This window comes from Aquarana catesbeiana, linkage group LG09, assembly GCF_042186555.1.
Source record: "Aquarana catesbeiana isolate 2022-GZ linkage group LG09, ASM4218655v1, whole genome shotgun sequence".
Taxonomy (NCBI): domain Eukaryota; kingdom Metazoa; phylum Chordata; class Amphibia; order Anura; family Ranidae; genus Aquarana; species Aquarana catesbeiana.
This window is the reverse complement of record NC_133332.1, coordinates 321,114,571-321,132,602: the sequence shown is the minus strand read 5'-3', so window position 1 is coordinate 321,132,602 and position 18,032 is coordinate 321,114,571. Positions and strand designations below refer to the sequence as shown.

The 18,032-nt window shown below is 52.5% G+C and overlaps 1 protein-coding gene across 1 annotated transcript; it reads left to right on the top strand.

The window, feature by feature from the left end:
• The first annotated feature begins 6,375 nt into the window (after positions 1–6,375).
• On the top strand, positions 6,376–12,984 carry LOC141108837 (gap junction alpha-3 protein-like). The gene is made up of 2 exons (XM_073600795.1): positions 6,376–6,504; positions 6,594–12,984. Exon 2 carries the CDS (start codon positions 6,617–6,619, stop codon positions 7,688–7,690), a length of 1,074 nt encoding a protein of 357 aa, XP_073456896.1. The 5' UTR covers positions 6,376–6,504; positions 6,594–6,616; the 3' UTR covers positions 7,691–12,984.
• The last annotated feature ends 5,048 nt before the right edge of the window (positions 12,985–18,032 follow it).

Genomic DNA, 18,032 nt, shown 5'->3' with positions numbered 1-18,032 from the left:
AGGGGAGGTGTACAGGGGAGATATATAGGAGGTGTATAGGGGAGGGATATAGGAGGTGTATAGGGGAGGTATATGGAGGGGTATAGGGGAGGTGTACAGGGGAGGTATATAGGAGGTGTATAGGGGAGGTATATGGGGAGAGGTATATAAGAGGGAGTGCAATTTTTTTTTATCCCATTCAGCCAGGAGAGGTGACTTTTGTAAAGTGAAACATTTAAAATGTCCAATTCCTGTAGATGACGTGTCTGGGGGGTCCTAATCCTGCGTGTGAAGGGGGTCATCTCTGGGATGTACAGAAGTGATGTAGCGGTGGTGAAATCTACATAGAAATATAATCTTCAAATTGCCCACAAATGACATTTCATCCCCGGTTTGCTGCTCACTGAGATTATTACTCCTCACATTCACCAGGAGCTGATTGCAGACATTCCCCCCCCCCCCCCCCCCGAGGACCAATCAGAGGGGAGCACAGAGCCCGAGTGGTCAGCACAGAGCCCGAGTGGTCAGCACGGAGCCCGAGTGGTCAGCGCAGAGCCGGAGTGGTCAGCGCAGAGCCCGAGTGGTCAGCGCAGAGCCGGAGTGGTCAGCACTTTTGTCATTCAGCACTGCAAGGCAGACCAGGACACTATCTGCATGGAGTTTGCATGTTCTCCCTGTGTAGGTTTCCTCCGGGTTCTCCGGTTTCCTCCCACACTCCAAAGACACGCTGGTAGATTAATAGGCTCCTGTCTAAATTGGCCCCAGTATGTGAGATGGAGAGCTTAGATTGTCAGCTCCTTGGGGCAGGGACAATGTACGATATGGGAAAACTCTTCAGAAATGGTGGTGATATTATATATATAGGGTCGGGTCATCAGATATATATTGTCCATGACAAGTGCAGCACTCTTCTCTGATCGATGATCCTGTACATTGTGACATGTCAGGAATGTGCTGTACAGACAATGAAGTGTGATTTGGCCCCGCCCTCTCGCTCTGCGGTGATGCGTTTTCTGTCGCACATTAACACGTGTTGGGTTATGTCAGCCCATTCATTTGAACAGGGAGCCTAACTCACCAATGAGGAGCGTGCTCAGCAATGTCCTGACCCCGGTGTGAGGAGAAGGTGCGTTGGGAGTATTGCACCCAGGGCCGGGACAAGGGGTGGGCAGGACAAGGGTCGGGACAAGGTTTGGGCGGGACAAGGGCCGGGACAAGGGGTGAGCGGGACAAGGGTCGGGACAAGGGGTGGGCAGGACAAGGGTCGGGACAAGGGGTGGGCGGGACAAGGGCCGGGACAAGGGGTGGGCGGGACAAGGGCTGGGACAAGGGGTGGGCAGGACAAGGGTCGGGACAAGGGGTGGGCGGGACAAGGGCCGGGACAAGGGGTGGGCGGGACAAGGGGTGAGCGGGACAAGGGTTGGGACAAGGGGTGGGCGGGACAAAGGCCGGGACAAGGGGTGGAAAGGACAAGGGTCGGGACAAGGGGTGGGCGGGACAAGGGCCGGGACAAAGGGTGGGCGGGACAAGGGTCGGGACAAGGGGTGGGCGGGACAAGGGGTGAGCGGGACAAGGGTTGGGACAAAGGGTGGGCGGGACAAGGGTCGGGACAAGGGGTGGGCGGGACAAGGGGTGAGCGGGACAAGGGTTGGGACAAAGGGTGGGCGGGACAAGGGTCGGGACAAGGGGTGGGCGGGACAAGGGTCGGGACAAGGGGTGGGCGGGACAAAGGCCAGGACAAGGGGTGGGCGGGACAAGGGCCGGGACAAGGGGTGGGCGGGACAAGGGCCAGGACAAGGGGTGGGCGGGACAAGGGCCGGGACAAGGGGTGGGCGGGACAAGGGGTGAGCGGGACAAGGGTTGGGACAAGGGGTGGGCGGGACAAAGGCCAGGACAAGGGGTGGGTGGGACAAGGGCCGGGACAAAGGGTGGGCAGGACAAAGGCCGGGACAAGGGGTGGAAAGGACAAGGGTCGGGACAAGGGGTGGGCGGGACAAGGGCCGGGACAAAGGGTGGGCGGGACAAGGGTCGGGACAAGGGGTGGGCGGGACAAGGGTCGGGACAAGGGGTGGGCGGGACAAAGGCCAGGACAAGGGGTGGGCGGGACAAGGGCCGGGACAAGGGGTGGGCAGGACAAAGGCCAGGACAAGGGGTGGGCGGGACAAGGGCCGGGACAAGTTGTGGGCGGGGCAAGGGTCGGGACAAGGGGTGGGCGGGACAAGGGCCGGGACAAGGGGTGGGCGGGACAAGGGTCGGGACAAGGGGTGGGCGGGACAAGGGTCGGGACAAGGGCCGGGACAAGGGGTGGGCAGGACAAAGGCCGGGACAAGGGGTGGGCAGGAGGGGCGGCTGCCCTGGGCGCAATGCTTTATTGAAGGGATGGGGGAGGCCCTGACTCCACCCCTAAGGGAGTCATCTTTTGCCCTGGGCGCTGGATGTCCTTGTCCCGGCACTGATTGCACCAACATGCGTTACCGTATCCCAGAGGGGTCACTACTGATAGGAGAAAAGACGACCGTCCGGGGACACTGACACCCGCCCCTTCCATACGCCCTCATTCAATAAGGGGGTGTTGTTTCTTTAAGACGTGCCACACACATACCGTCACTGTGAAACTTCAACTAAAACACAAAACCTGATGCCAAAAATCCTCCAATCTTGGTGAAGGGTTCCTCCAATCAGAGCCGCTCTCTGCCGATGAATCACCCGTCACACCCAACCGTCCAAACAAAACGTCCTCTCTGCACATCTGGCAGCGATCGGCTCCACCGCAAACACCAGAAAACAAGTACCTGCCGCCCTCTCCTTCTCTGCCGGAGTCCCTCCTTCCATCCAATCACATTGGACAGTGTGTGGGTGGGGGGAGGGATGCAATAGTTATCTGATTATCACCGATTGCCGGCAGAGACTATGGGGGCGCTCTCACCCCGACCTCTGATGTCATAGACTTGTATAGTCACATGCTTCATTTTCATGGCGGATGAGGAACTAAATCCATCGGTCATGTGACGTCTTCTAGAATCTTCTCTCAGATCTGTGCAGTCATCCAGTGTGAGACTTCCTGTAATAAAGACCGCCCACTACTGATCTCTCTCCTTGTGCAGTGGGACTGGTCTTGTCTCCGCCCCCTCCTGTAGATTTCTGTAGTGGGTGGGGTCTTCTGGGCCCCTCCCACAGCTCTGCTCTTTCTCCTTGTGCAGGGTGACTGGTCTTGACTCAGGACTTCTTATGACTTTCTTTCTCCAATGTCTTTCTTCTTGTCACTCTTCCATAAAGGGCAGATTTGTGGAGAACACGACTAATAGTTGTCCTGTGGACAGATTCTCCCACCTGAGCTGTGGATCTCTGCAGCTCCTCCAGAGTTACCATGGACCTCTTGGCTCTTCTCTGATCAATGCTCTCCTTGCCCGGCCGGTCAGTTTAGGTGGACGGCCATGTCTTGGTAGGTTTGCAGTTGTGCCATACTCTTTCCATTTTCCGATGATGGATTGAACAGAGCTCCGTGAGATGTTCAAAGCTTGGGAGATTTTTTTATAACCTAAATCTGCTTTATACTTCTCCACAACTTTATCCCTGACCTGTCTGGTGTGTTCCTTGGCCTTCATGATGCTGTTTGTTCACTAAGGTTCTCTAACAAACCTCTGAGGGCTTCACAGAACAGCTGTATTTATACTGAGATGAAATGACACACAGGTGGACTCTATTTACTAATTAGGTGACTTCTGAAGGCAATTGGTTCCTCTAGATTTTAGTTATCAGAGTAAAGGGGGCTGAATACAAATGCCCCTCCCCCCACACTTTTCACATATTTATTTGTATCATTTATCATTTTCCTTCCACTTCACAATTATGTGACACTTTGTGTTGGTCTATCACATAAAATCCCAATGAAATACATTTATGTTTTTGGTTGTAACAAAATGTGGGAGATTTCAAGGGGTATGAATACTTTTTCAAGGCACTATCTGCAAAGGGAATAGAGAAGTAGGGATCATATCTGCGGAGTGAATAGAGAAGTAGGGATCATATCTGCGGAGGGAATAGAGAAGTAGGGATGATATCTGCGGAGGGAATAGAGAAGTAGGGATCATATCTGCGGAGGGAATAGAGAAGTAGGGATCATATCTGCGGAGGGAATAGAGAAGTAGGGATGATATCTGAGGAGGGAATAGAGAAGTCGGGATCATATCTGAGGAGGGAATAGAGAAGTAGGGATCATATCTGAGGAGGGAATAGAGAAGTAGGGATCATATCTGCGGAGGGAATAGAGAAGTAGGGATCATATCTGCGGAGGGAATAGAGAAGTAGGGATCATATCTGAGGAGGGAATAGAGAAGTAGGGATCATATCTGCGGAGGGAATAGAGAAGTAGGGATGATATCTGCGGAGGGAATAGAGAAGTAGGGATGATATTTGCGGAGGGAATAGAGAAGTAGGGATCATATCTGAGGAGGGAATAGAGAAGTAGGGATCATATCTGCGGAGGGAATAGAGAAGTAGGGATGATATCTGAGGAGGGAATAGAGAAGTCGGGATCATATCTGAGGAGGGAATAGAGAAGTAGGGATCATATCTGAGGAGGGAATAGAGAAGTAGGGATCATATCTGCGGAGGGAATAGAGAAGTAGGGATCATATCTGCGGAGGGAATAGAGAAGTAGGGATCATATCTGCGGAGGGAATAGAGAAGTAGGGATGATATCTGCGGAGGGAATAGAAAAGTAGGGATGATATTTGCGGAGGGAATAGAGAAGTCGGGATGATATCTGCGGAGGGAATAGAGAAGTAGGGATCATATCTGCGGAGGGAATAGAGAAGTAGGGATGATATCTGTGGAGGGAATAGAGAAGTAGGGATCATATCTGTGGAGGGAATAGAGAAGTCAGGATGATATCTGAGGAGGGAATAGAGAAGTCGGGATCATATCTGTGGAGGGAATAGAGAAGTAGGGATGATATCTGTGGAGGGAATAGAGAAGTAGGGATGATATCTGCGGAGGGAATAGAGAAGTCGGGATGATATTTGCGGAGGGAATAGAGAAGTAGGGATCATATCTGCGGAGGGAATAGAGAAGTAGGGATGATATCTGCGGAGGGAATAGAGAAGTAGGGATCATATCTGTGGAGGGAATAGAGAAGTAGGGATCATATCTGTGGAGGGAATAGAGAAGTAGGGATCATATCTGAGGAGGGAATAGAGAAGTCAGGATGATATCTGCGAAGGGAATAGAGAAGTCGGGATCATATCTGAGGAGGGAATAGAGAAGTAGGGATCATATCTGAGGAGGGAATAGAGAAGTCGGGATCATATCTGTGGAGGGAATAGAGAAGTAGGGATCATATCTGCGGAGGGAATAGAGAAGTCGGGATCATATCTGCGGAGGGAATAGAGAAGTAGGGATGATATCTGCGGAGGGAATAGAGAAGTAGGGATGATATCTGCGGAGGGAATAGAGAAGTAGGGATGATATCTGCGGAGGGAATAGAGAAGTAGGGATCATATCTGCGGAGGGAATAGAGAAGTAGGGATGATATCTGCGGAGGGAATAGAGAAGTCAGGATGATATCTGCGAAGGGAATAGAGAAGTCGGGATCATATCTGAGGAGGGAATAGAGAAGTAGGGATCATATCTGAGGAGGGAATAGAGAAGTCGGGATCATATCTGTGGAGGGAATAGAGAAGTAGGGATCATATCTGCGGAGGGAATAGAGAAGTCGGGATCATATCTGCGGAGGGAATAGAGAAGTAGGGATGATATCTGCGGAGGGAATAGAGAAGTAGGGATGATATCTGCGGAGGGAATAGAGAAGTCGGGATCATATCTGCGGAGGGAATAGAGAAGTCGGGATCATATCTGCGGAGGGAATAGAGAAGTAGGGATGATATCTGCGGAGGGAATAGAGAAGTAGGGATGATATCTGCGGAGGGAATAGAGAAGTAGGGATCATATCTGCGGAGGGAATAGAGAAGTCGGGATGATACCTGTGGAGGGAATAGAGAAGTAGGGATCATATCTGCGGAGAGAATAGAGAAGTAGGGATCATATCTGAGGAGGGAATAGAGAAGTAGGGATGATATCTGCGGAGGGAATAGAGAAGTAGGGATGATATCTGCGGAGGGAATAGAGAAGTAGGGATCATATCTGCAGAGAGAATAGAGAAGTAGGGAACGCTGAGGGGGGCGGGGCTATGCTGTCACCAGCGTAGGATTAGCGCGGCCGACCGACCACCAACACATGGCCACACAACCCTCTTCTTGACAGACGACACTCACCACAGGCAGCCGGCAGACACTTGTGACGTTCACAGGGAGGAGAGGCTCCGGAATTCCTCGGCTCGCTGGATGTATATTTAGAAGAAAAAATACTCTAAAAATAACAAGTTATACACACGGGGGAGGGGGCTTCACACAAGCGGCTATGAGAGGCCGGGGGGCTGCGGCACAGACACACACAGACCCCCCCCGAGGACACGGCCGGAGACGCAGAGGTGACTCTTCAGGGATTACCGGCAATCTGCAGGCATCGGTAAGGAACCTTCTTGAGGATATGTTGGCGATAGTCGATGTTACATGTTCTTCATTATCTCCTGACTTTTGTTTTTACCCCCCCCCCAGGGTAATATGTGACCGACGCTCCAATGGGAGACTGGAACTTGTTGGGAAAACTTTTGGAAAAGGCGCAGGAACATTCCACGGTGGTGGGCAAAGTCTGGCTGACGGTCCTCTTCATCTTCCGGATCCTGGTCCTGGGGACGGCGGCGGAGAAGGTCTGGGGGGACGAGGTGTCGGGCTTCACCTGCGACACCAAGCAGCCCGGTTGCCAGAACGTGTGCTACGACAGGACCTTCCCCATTTCCCACATCCGCTTCTGGGTGCTGCAGATCATCTTTGTCTCCACGCCGACGTTGATCTACCTGGGCCACATCCTGCACCTCGTGCGCTTGGAGGAGAAGCAGAAGCAGAAGGAGAAGCTGCGGCAAAGCAAAGGAGACCCTCAGGGCGACAGGCAGCCGCTCCTCGAGCCGCCCAAGCCCACCAAACCCTCCATCAAGGATGACCTGGGCAAGGTGCGTCTGCGCGGGGCCCTCCTGCGGACTTATGTGTTCAACGTCCTCTTCAAGACTTTGTTTGAGGTGGGGTTCATCGTGGCGCAGTACTTTCTCTACGGGTTTCAGCTGCAGCCGCTCTACACATGCAGCCGCTGGCCGTGCCCCAACACCGTGAACTGCTACATCTCCCGCCCCACGGAGAAGACCATATTTATTTTATTCATGTTGGCCGTGGCTTGCTTGTCTTTGCTGCTTAACCTGATCGAAATCTACTACTTGGGGTTCACCAAGTGCAGGCAGGGCCTGACGGGGTCCCACCGCGAACTGGTGCCGAAGTTGCCGGCCAAGGCGGGAACGATCACCCACACTCATATCATACCTCATTATACCCACTACAGCCCTCCGGAGAAAGGGCCCAGCTTCAACAGCTCCCTGCCCTTCCCCCTCTCCCCCAGCAAGAACCCAACATCTGCGATAGACAGCAGCCAGGCTGCCTGGATACAGAACCGAGAAAACCAAGCCGTGGAGCTCAACGGTATCGGCGACCTGAACGTGGCGTCAGAGAGCGGCAGCGACCTAGAACACCCTGAGCGCCAGAGGCTACCAAGCCGGAACAGCAGGCAGAGTAGTACCAGGTCACGGCCTGGGGTTCTCGCGGTGTGATGGGGACATGGACAGTTGCACCAGATCCTGGCTTGGGGGTCTCACAGCGTGATAAGGTGCAGAGGACATGGACAGTCGCACCAGATCCTGGCTTGGGGGTCTCACAGCGTGATAAGGTGCAGAGGACATGGACATTAGCACCAGATCACGACTTGGGGGTCCTTGCAGTGTGATGTGGTGCTTGGGGACATGGACAGGGGCAGTATCACTAGATCACCAGCCTGGGGTTCCCACAGTGTGATGAGGTGTTGGGGACATGGACAGTATCACTAGATCACAGCCTGGGGTTCCCACAGTGTGAGAAGGTGCTGGGGATGGTTTTGGTTGTGTGATGTGTTGGGGACATGGACAGTAGGTCCGGATCATGACTCAGGGTCCTCACTGTGTGGTGGGGTGCTTGGGGACATGGACAGGGGAAGTATCACTAGATCACCAGCCTGGGTTTCCCACAGTGTGATAAGGTGTTGGGGACATGGACAGGGGAAGTAGCACCAGATCACAGTCTGGGGTTCTTGCTATGTGATGTGTTGGGGACATGAATAGTAGCACCAGATCATGGCCTTAGGTTCACACAGTGTGTTAGGGTGCCGGGGACATGGATAGTACCACCAGCTCATGGCCCGGAGATCTCACAGTGTGATGAGGTGTTGGGGACATGGACAGTCACATCAGATCACGGTCTGGGGTTCCCACAGTGTGAGAAGGTGCTGGGGATGGTTTTGGTTGTGTGATGTGTTGGGGACATGGACAGTAGGTCCGGGTCATGACTCAGGGTTTCTTAGAGTGTGGTGGGGTGCTTGGGGACATGGACAGGGGAAGTAGCACCAGCTCACAGTCTGGGGTTCTTGAGGTGTGATAAGGTGTTGAGGACAGGGACAGTATCACTAGATCACCAGCCTGGGGTTCCCACAGTGTGATGAGGTATTGGGGACATGGACAGTCACATCAGATCACGGTCTGGGGTTCTTAAGGTGTGATAAGGTGTTGAGGACAGGGACAGTATCACTAGATCACCAGCCTGGGGTTCCCACAGTGTGATGAGGTATTGGGGACATGGACAGTCACATCAGATCACGGTCTGGGGTTCTTGAGGGGTGATAAGGTGTTGAGGACAGGGACAGTATCACTAGATTGCAGCCTGGGGTTCCCACAGTGTGAGAACGTTCTGGGGATGGTTTTGGTTGTGTGATGTGTTGGGGACATGGACATAGGTCCGGATCATGACTCAGGGTCCTCACTGTGTGGTGGAGTGCTTGGGGACATGGACGGAGGCAGTATCACTAGAACACCAGCCTGGGGATCCCACATTGTGATGAGGTGTTGGGGACATGGACAGGGGAAGTAGCACCAGATCAGAGTCTGGGGTTCTTGCTATGTGATGTGTTGGGGACATGAATAGTAGCACCAGATCATGGCCTTAGGTTCACACAGTGTGTTAGGGTGCCGGGGACATGGATAGTACCACCAGCTCATGGCCTTAGGTTCACACAGTGTGTTAGGGTGCCGGGGACATGGATAGTACCACCAGCTCATGGCCCGGAGATCTCACAGTGTGATGAGGTGTTGGGGACATGGACAGTCACATCAGATCACGGTCTGGGGTTCCCACGGTGTGACAAGGTGCTGGGGATGGTTTTGGTTGCGTGATGTGTTGGGGACATGGACAGTAGGTCCAGATCATGACTCACTGTGTGGTGGGGTGCTGGGGACATGGACAGGGGAAGTAGCATCAGATCACAGTCTGGGGTTCTTGAGGTGTGACAAGGTGTTGAGGACAGGGACAGTATCACTAGATCACAGCCTGGGGTTCCCACAGTGTGATGAGGTATTGGGGACATGGACAGTCACATCAGATCACGGTCTGGGGTTCTTGAGGGGTGATAAGATGTTGAGGACAGGGACAGTATCACTAGATCACAGCCTGGGGTTCCCACAGTGTGACAAGGTGCTGGGGATGGTTTTGGTTGTGTGATGTGTTGGTGACATGGACAGTAGGTCCAGATCATGTTGTGGGGTTCTCAGAGTGTGGTGGGGTGCTGGGGACATGGACAGGGGAAGTAGCACCAGATCACAGATATATGCAGTGTTATGTGTTGTGGAACATGAACAGTAACACCAGATCATGCCTTGGTGTTCTCTCTGTGTGATGTGTTGGGGACATGGACAGGGGAAGTAGCACCAGATCATGGCTTAGGACTCTCGCTGTGTGATGAGGTGCTGGGGACATGGACAGGGGAAGTAGCACCAGGTCACAGTCTGGGGTTCTCGATGTGTAATGTGTAGGGGAACATGGACATTAGCACCCGACCTTGGCTCAGGGTTCTCGCTGTGGGATGTGTGGGGACATGGACAGTAACACCAGATCCTGGCTTGGGGTTCTCGCTGTGTGATGAGGTGTTGGGGACGTGGACAGGGGAAGTAGCACCAGGACACGGACCAGGCATCTTGCTGTGTAATGTGTGGGGGACATGGACAGTACAACCAGATCATGGCCCAAGGTTATCACTGTGTGGTGGGGTGCTGGGGACATGGACAGGGGAAGTAGCACCAGATCACAGATATATGCTGTGTTATGTGTTGTGGAACATGAACAGTAACACCAGATCCTGGCTTGGGGTTCTCGCTCTGTGATGAGGTGTTGGGGACATGGACAGGGGAAGTAGCACCAGCTTAGTTTGAGGTTCTCGAGGTGTTGGGGACATGAACAGTAATATCAGATCAGGGCTTGGGGTTCACGCTGTGTGGGGACATTGACAGGGGAAGTAGCACCAGATCACAGTTTGGGGGTCTCGCTGTGTGGGGACATGGACAGTAACACCAGATCCTGGCTTGGGGATATCCCTGTGTGATGAGGTGTTGGGGACATGGACAGAAGTAGCACCAGATCACAGTTTGGGGTTCTCACTGTGTGATGTGTTGTGGAACATGAACAGTAACACCAGATCATAGCTTGGGGTTCTTGCTATGTGGGGACATGGACAAGTAGCACCAGATCACAATCCAGGGTATATGCTGTGTTATGTGTTGGGGACATGGACAGTAGCAGCAGATCATGGCTCAGGGTTCTCTCTGTGTGATGTGTTGGGGACATGGACATAATATTGGTCCATGGTCCATGCTGTGGTAGTTATATGTTGGGGACATGGACAGTAGCACCAGATCATGGCTCAGGGTTCCAACTGTGTGGTGGGGTGCTGGGGACATGGACAGGGGAAGTAGCACAAGATCACAGATATATGCTGTGTTATGGAAGCACCATGTAACAGTGGGGTTCTTGCTGTATGTGTGGGGACGTGGACAGTAACACCAGATCCTGGCTCAGGGCTCTCACTGTTTGATGAGTTGCGGGGACATTGACTTGGGAAGTAGCACCAGATCACAGTCCGAGGTTCTCACTGTGTGTTGTGGGGGACATAGACGGTAACACCAGATCATGACTCAGGGTTCTCATTATGTGATGAGGTGTTGGGGACATGGGCAGGGGAAGTAGCACCAGATCCTGGCTCAGGGTCCTTGCTGTGTGATGAGGTGCAGGGACATGGACAGTAACATCAGATCATGTTGTGGGGTTCTCACATTGTGATGAGGTGTTGAGGACATGGACAGGGGAAGTAGCACCAGATCATGTTCTGAGGTTCTCACATTGTGATGAGGTGTTGAGGACATGGACAGGGGAAGTAGCACCACATCATGTTCTGGGGTTCTCACATTGTGATGAGGTGTTGGGGACATGGACAGGGGAAGTAGCACCAGATCATGTTGTGGGGTTCTCACATTGTGATGAGGTGTTGGGGACATGGACAGGTGAAGTAGCACCAGATCATGTTGTGGGGTTCTCACATTGTGATGAGGTGTTGAGGACATGGACAGGAGAAGTAGCACCAGATCATGTTGTGGGGTTCTCACATTGTGATGAGGTGTTGGGGACATGGACAGGGGAAGTAGCACCAGATCACATTCTGAGGTTCTCACATTGTGATGAGGTGTTGGGGACAAGGACAGGGGAAGTAGCACCAGATCATGTTCTGGGGTTCTCACATTGTGATGAGGTGTTGGGGATATGGACAGGAGAAGTAGCACCAGATCATGTTCTGGGGTTCTCACATTGTGATGAGGTGTTGGGGACATGGACAGGGGAAGTAGCACCAGATCATGTTCTGGGGTTCTCACATTGTGATGAGGTGTTGGGGACATGGACAGGGGAAGTAGCACCAGATCATGTTCTGAGGTTCTCACATTGTGATGAGGTGTTGGGGACATGGACAGGGGAAGTAGCACCAGATCACATTCTGAGGTTCTCACATTGTGATGAGGTGTTGGGGACATGGACAGGGGAAGTAGCACCAGATCACATTCTGAGGTTCTCACATTGTGATGAGGTGTTGGGGACATGGACAGGGGAAGTAGCACCAGATCACATTCTGAGGTTCTCACATTGTGATGAGGTGTTGGGGACATGGACAGGAGAAGTAGCACCAGATCATGTTCTGAGGTTCTCACATTGTGATGAGGTGTTGAGGACATGGACAGGGGAAGTAGCACCAGATCATGTTGTGGGGTTCTCACATTGTGATGAGGTGTTGGGGACATGGACAGGGGAAGTAGCACCAGATCACATTCTGAGGTTCTCACATTGTGATGAGGTGTTGGGGACATGGACAGGGGAAGTAGCACCAGATCATGTTCTGAGGTTCTCACATTGTGATGAGGTGTTGGGGACATGGACAGGGGAAGTAGCACCAGATCATGTTCTGAGGTTCTCACATTGTGATGAGGTGTTGGGGACATGGACAGGGGAAGTAGCACCAGATCACATTCTGAGTTCTCACATTGTGATGAGGTGTTGGGGACATGGACAGGGGAAGTAGCACCAGATCATGTTCTGAGGTTCTCACATTGTGATGAGGTGTTGGGGATATGGACAGGGGAAGTAGCACCAGATCATGTTCTGAGGTTCTCACATTGTGATGAGGTGTTGGGGACATGGACAGGGGAAGTAGCACCAGATCACATTCTGAGTTCTCACATTGTGATGAGGTGTTGGGGACATGGACAGGGGAAGTAGCACCAGATCACGTTCTGGGGTTCTCACATTGTGATGAGGTGTTGGGGACATGGACAGAGGAAGTAGCACCAGATCATTCTTGCGGGGTCCAGGGGAATTGCGATTGCAGAAATGTCATGTATATGCTGTTTGGGTCATGTCTATAGTTGATGGTAATAAGTCTGTGAACGTCGTACATTCAAATGTTACTGATTTATTGAGGAAAAATAAAACTGGATTAATTATGGTTAATATTTATAAGACAACCCCAATGAACCTTCGTCTTTTATCCTCCGCATGCTTAAAGGATCCGTGTGTGTTAAAAAGAAAGTGCATTTGTTCCTTTTTGCCCCCACCCTCCCCCTCCAGATACACACCTACCTCACTCTAGGGGCTGCACTTCCGCGGTTTACATCGAGGGGTTCCAGTCTTCATGGTGATGGCCATGGCTGAGCACTACAGCCCCATAGACTTCTACGGGACGGTCCTCCAGAGTCTCTGACACAACTTTACAGAAGTCTATGGGGCTGTAATGTGCCAGCGGGACGTAAACAAACAGCAGAGGCTGCGGGCATCACATGGAGGGGGGTAGGTGGCTGCGGAGGGTTAGGGTAAGTCCGGGGAAGAGGGCAAATCACTTCTATCTCTTTTAGTCTGTTATATATAACACACAATGTTCAATGTTTGATCTGTTTAATATGTGCAAAAACTGGCAGAACTCTTGTGCGGTTCTATGTCCTCTTCACAAATGCACTACAGAACCCCCTCCCCACAATGTTATGGGGATGAAGAGAGGGGGAGGTGTTCTGTAGTCTCTTCCCAAGGTGACAATGTTGCTCCTCCATACAGTGAGCGTTGTCACCCTAATACAGGAAGTGTGTTACTGGCAGGATCTCCAGGTGAAAATAAAGAGGAAAAAGGCCAAAAAAAAATCTAATTCAGCCACCACATCTAGGGACTGGAGGGTATGGGAAGGGGGTGCAGACATCCAAGGACTGGAAGGAAGGGGGGGGGTGCAGAGACATCTAGGGACTGGAGGGTATGGGAAGGGGGTGCAGACATCCAAGGACTGGAAGGAAGGGGGGGGGGTGCAGAGACATCTAGGGACTGGAGGGTATGGGAAGGGGGTGCAGACATCTAGGGACTGGAAAGAAGAAAGAAGGGGGGGGGGGTGCAGACATCTAGGGACTGGAAGGTATGGGAAGAAGGGGGGGGGGTGCAGACATCTAGGGACTGGAGGGTATGGGAAGGAGGTGCAGACATCTAGGGACTGGAAGGAAGGGGGGGGTTGCAGAGACATCTAGGGACTGGAAGGTATGGGAAGGGGGGGGGGTCAGACATGTAGGGACTGGAAGGAAGGGGGGGGGGGTTGCAGAGACATCTAGGGACTGGAAGGAAGGGGGGGGGTTGCAGAGACATCTAGGGACTGGAAGGTATGGGAAGGGGGGGGGGGGGGTCAGACATGTAGGGACTGGAAGGAAGGGGGGGGGGTGCAGAGACATCTAGGGACTGGAAGGTATGGGAAGGAGGGGGGGGTGCAGAGACATCTAGGGACTGGAAGGTATGGGAAGGGGGGGGTGCAGACATCTAGGGACTGGAAGGAAGGGGCTGGTGCAGAGACACCTAGGGACTGGAGGGTATGGGAAGGGGGTGCAGACATCTAGGGACTGGAAAGAAGGGGGGGGGGGTGCAGACATCTAGGGACTGGAAGGTATGGGAAGGGGGGGGGGTGCAGACATCTAGGGACTGGAAGGAAGGGGGGGGGGCTGGTGCAGAGACATCTAGGGACTGGAAGGAGGGGGGGGGGGTGGTGCAGAGACATCTAGGGACTGGAAGGAGGGGGGGGTGGTGCAGAGACATCTAGGGACTGGAAGGAGGGGGGGGGGGGTGGTGCAGAGACATCTAGGGACTGGAAGGAGGGGGGGGGTGCAGAGACATCTAGGGACTGGAAGGAAGGGGGGGGTGCAGAGACATCTAGGGACTGGAAGGAGGGGGGGGGGGGGGGTGGTGCAGAGACATCTAGGGACTGGAGGGTATGGGAAGGGGGTGCAGACATCTAGGGACTGGAAAGAAGGGGGGGGGGGTGCAGACATCTAGGGACTGGAAGGTATGGGAAGGAGGGGGGGGGGGGTGCAGAGACATCTAGGGACTGGAAGGTATGGGAAGGGGGGGGGTGCAGACATCTAGGGACTGGAAGGAAGGGGGGGGGGGGGCTGGTGCAGAGACATCTAGGGACTGGAAGGAGGGGGGGGGGTGGTGCAGAGACATCTAGGGACTGGAAGGAGGGGGGGGTGGTGCAGAGACATCTAGGGACTGGAAGGAGGGGGGGGGGGGTGGTGCAGAGACATCTAGGGACTGGAAGGAGGGGGGGGGTGCAGAGACATCTAGGGACTGGAAGGAAGGGGGGGGTGCAGAGACATCTAGGGACTGGAAGGAAGGGGGGGGGGTGCAGACATCCAGGGACTGGAAGGAGGGGGGGGGGGGTGCAGAGACATCTAGGGACTGGAAGGTATGGGAAGGGGGGGGGTGCAGACATCTAGGGACTGGAAGGAGGGGGGGGGTGCAGAGACATCTAGGGACTGGAAGGAGGGGGGGGTGGTGCAGAGACATCTAGGGACTGGAAGGAAGGGGGGGGGGGTGCAGAGACATCTAGGGACTGGAAGGAGGGGGGGGGGTGCAGAGACATCTAGGGACTGGAAGGAGGGGGGGGGGGGTGCAGAGACATCTAGGGACTGGAAGGAGGGGGGGGGGTGCAGACATCTAGGGACTGGAAGGAGGGGGGGGGGGTGGTGCAGAGACATCTAGGGACTGGAACGTATAGGAAGGGGGGGGGGGGGTGCAGACATCTAGGGACTGGAAGGTATGGGAAGGGGGTGCAGACATCTAGGGACTGGTCAGCTGATTCTTCACCAATCACTAGGCCCCACCCATTATCCTATATGCCAGGCTGAGTATATAGTTGTAGGTACACAGGGGGTATATATAGTGGGGAGGGAAAGTATTCAGACCCCCTTACATTTTTCACTCTTTGTTATATTGCAGCCATTTGCTAAAATCATTTAAGTTGATTTTTTTCCTCATTAATGTATACACAGCCCCCCATATTGTACACACAGCCCCCATATTGTACACACAGCCCCCCATATTGTACACACAGCACCCCATATTGTACACGCAGCACTCCATATTGTACACACAGCCCCCCATATTGTACACACAGCCCCCCATATTGTACACACAGCCCCCCATATTGTACACACAGCCCCCCATATTGTACACACAGCACCTCATATTGTACACACATCACCTCATATTGTACACACATCACCCCATATTGTACACACAGCACCTCATATTGTACACACAGCCCCCCATATTGTACACACAGCACCTCATATTGTACACACAGCACCCCATATTGTATACACAGCACCCCATATTGTACACACAGCACCCCATATTGTACACACAGCACCCCATATTGTACACACAGCACCCCATATTGTACACACAGCACCCCATATTGTACACACAGCCCCCCATATTGTACACACAGCACCCCATATTGTACACACAGCACCCCATATTGTACACACAGCACCCCATATTGTACACACAGCCCCCCATATTGTACACACAGCACCTCCATATTGTACACACAGCTCTCCATATTGTACACACAGCACCCCATATTGACAGAAAAACACAGAATTGTTGACATTTTTGCAGATTTATTAAAAAAGAAAAACTGAAATATCACATGATCCTAAGTATTCAGACCCTTTGCTCAGTATTTAGTAGAAGATCCTTTTGATGAGTCTTTTTTGGGAAAGATACAACAAGTTTTTCACACCTGGATTTGGGGATCCTCTGCCATTCCTCCTTGCAGATCCTCTCCAGTTCTGTCAGGGGGGATGGTAAACGTTGGTGGACGGCTATTTTTAGGTCTCTCCAGAGATGCTCAGTTGGGTTTAAGTCAGGGCTCTGGCTGGGCCATTCAAGAACAGTCACGGAGTTGTTGTGAAGCCATTCCTTCGTTATTTTAGCTGTGTGCTTAGGGTCATTGTCTTGTTGGAAGGTAAACCTTCGGCCCAGTCTGAGGTCCTGAGCACTCTGGAGAAGGTTTTCGTCCAGAATATCCCTGTACTTGGCCGCATTCATCTTTCCCTCGATTGCAACCAGTCCTCCTGTCCCTGCAGCTGAAAAACACCCCCACAGCATGATGCTGCCACCACCATGCTTCACTGTTGGGACTGTATTGGACAGGTGAGCAGTGCCTGGTTTTCTCCACACATACCGCTTAGAATTAAGGCCAAAAAGTTCTATCTTGGTCTCATCAGACCAAAGAATCTTATTTCTCACCATCTTGGAGTCCTTCAGGTGTTTTTTAGCAAACTCCATGCGGCTTTCATGTGTCTTGCACTGAGGAGAGGCTTCCGTTGGGCCACTCTGCCATAAAGCCCCGACTGGTGGAGGGCTGCAGTGATGGTTGACTTTCTACAACTTTCTCCCATCTCCTGACTGCATCTCTGGAGCTCAGCCACAGTGATCTTTGGGTTCTTCTTTACCTCTCTCACCAAGTCTCTTCTCCCTGATAGCTCAGTTTGGCCGGACGGCCAGCTCTAGGAAGGGTTCTGGTCGTCCCAAAAGTCTTCCATTTAAGGATTATGGAGGCCACTGTGCTCTTAGGAACCTTAAGTGCAGCAGAAATGTTTTTGTAACCTTGGACAGATCTGTGCCTTGCCACAATCCTGTCTCTGAGCTCTTCAGGCAGTTCCTTTGACCTCATGATTCTCATTTGCTCTGACATGCACTGTGAGCTGTAAGGTCTTATATAGACAGGTGTGTGGCTTTCCTAATCAAGTCCAATCAGTATAATCAAACACAGCTGGACTCAAATGAAGGTGTAGAACCATCTCAAGGATGATCAGAAGAAATGGACAGCACCTGAGTTATATATATGAGTGTCACAGCAAAGGGTCTGAATACTTAGGATCATGTGATATTTCAGTTTTTCTTTTTTAATAAATCTGCAAAAATGTCAACAATTCTGTGTTTTTCTGTCAATATGGGGTGCTGTGTGTACAATATGGGGTGCTGTGTGTACAATATGGGGTGATGTGTGTACAATATGGGGTGTTGTGTGTACAATATGGGGTGCTGTGTGTACAATATGGAGTGCTGTGTGTACAATATGGAGGGCTGTGTGTACAATATGGGGGGCTGTGTGTACAATATGGGGTGTTGTGTGTACAATATGGGGGGCTGTGTGTATAATATGAGGTGCTGTGTGTACAA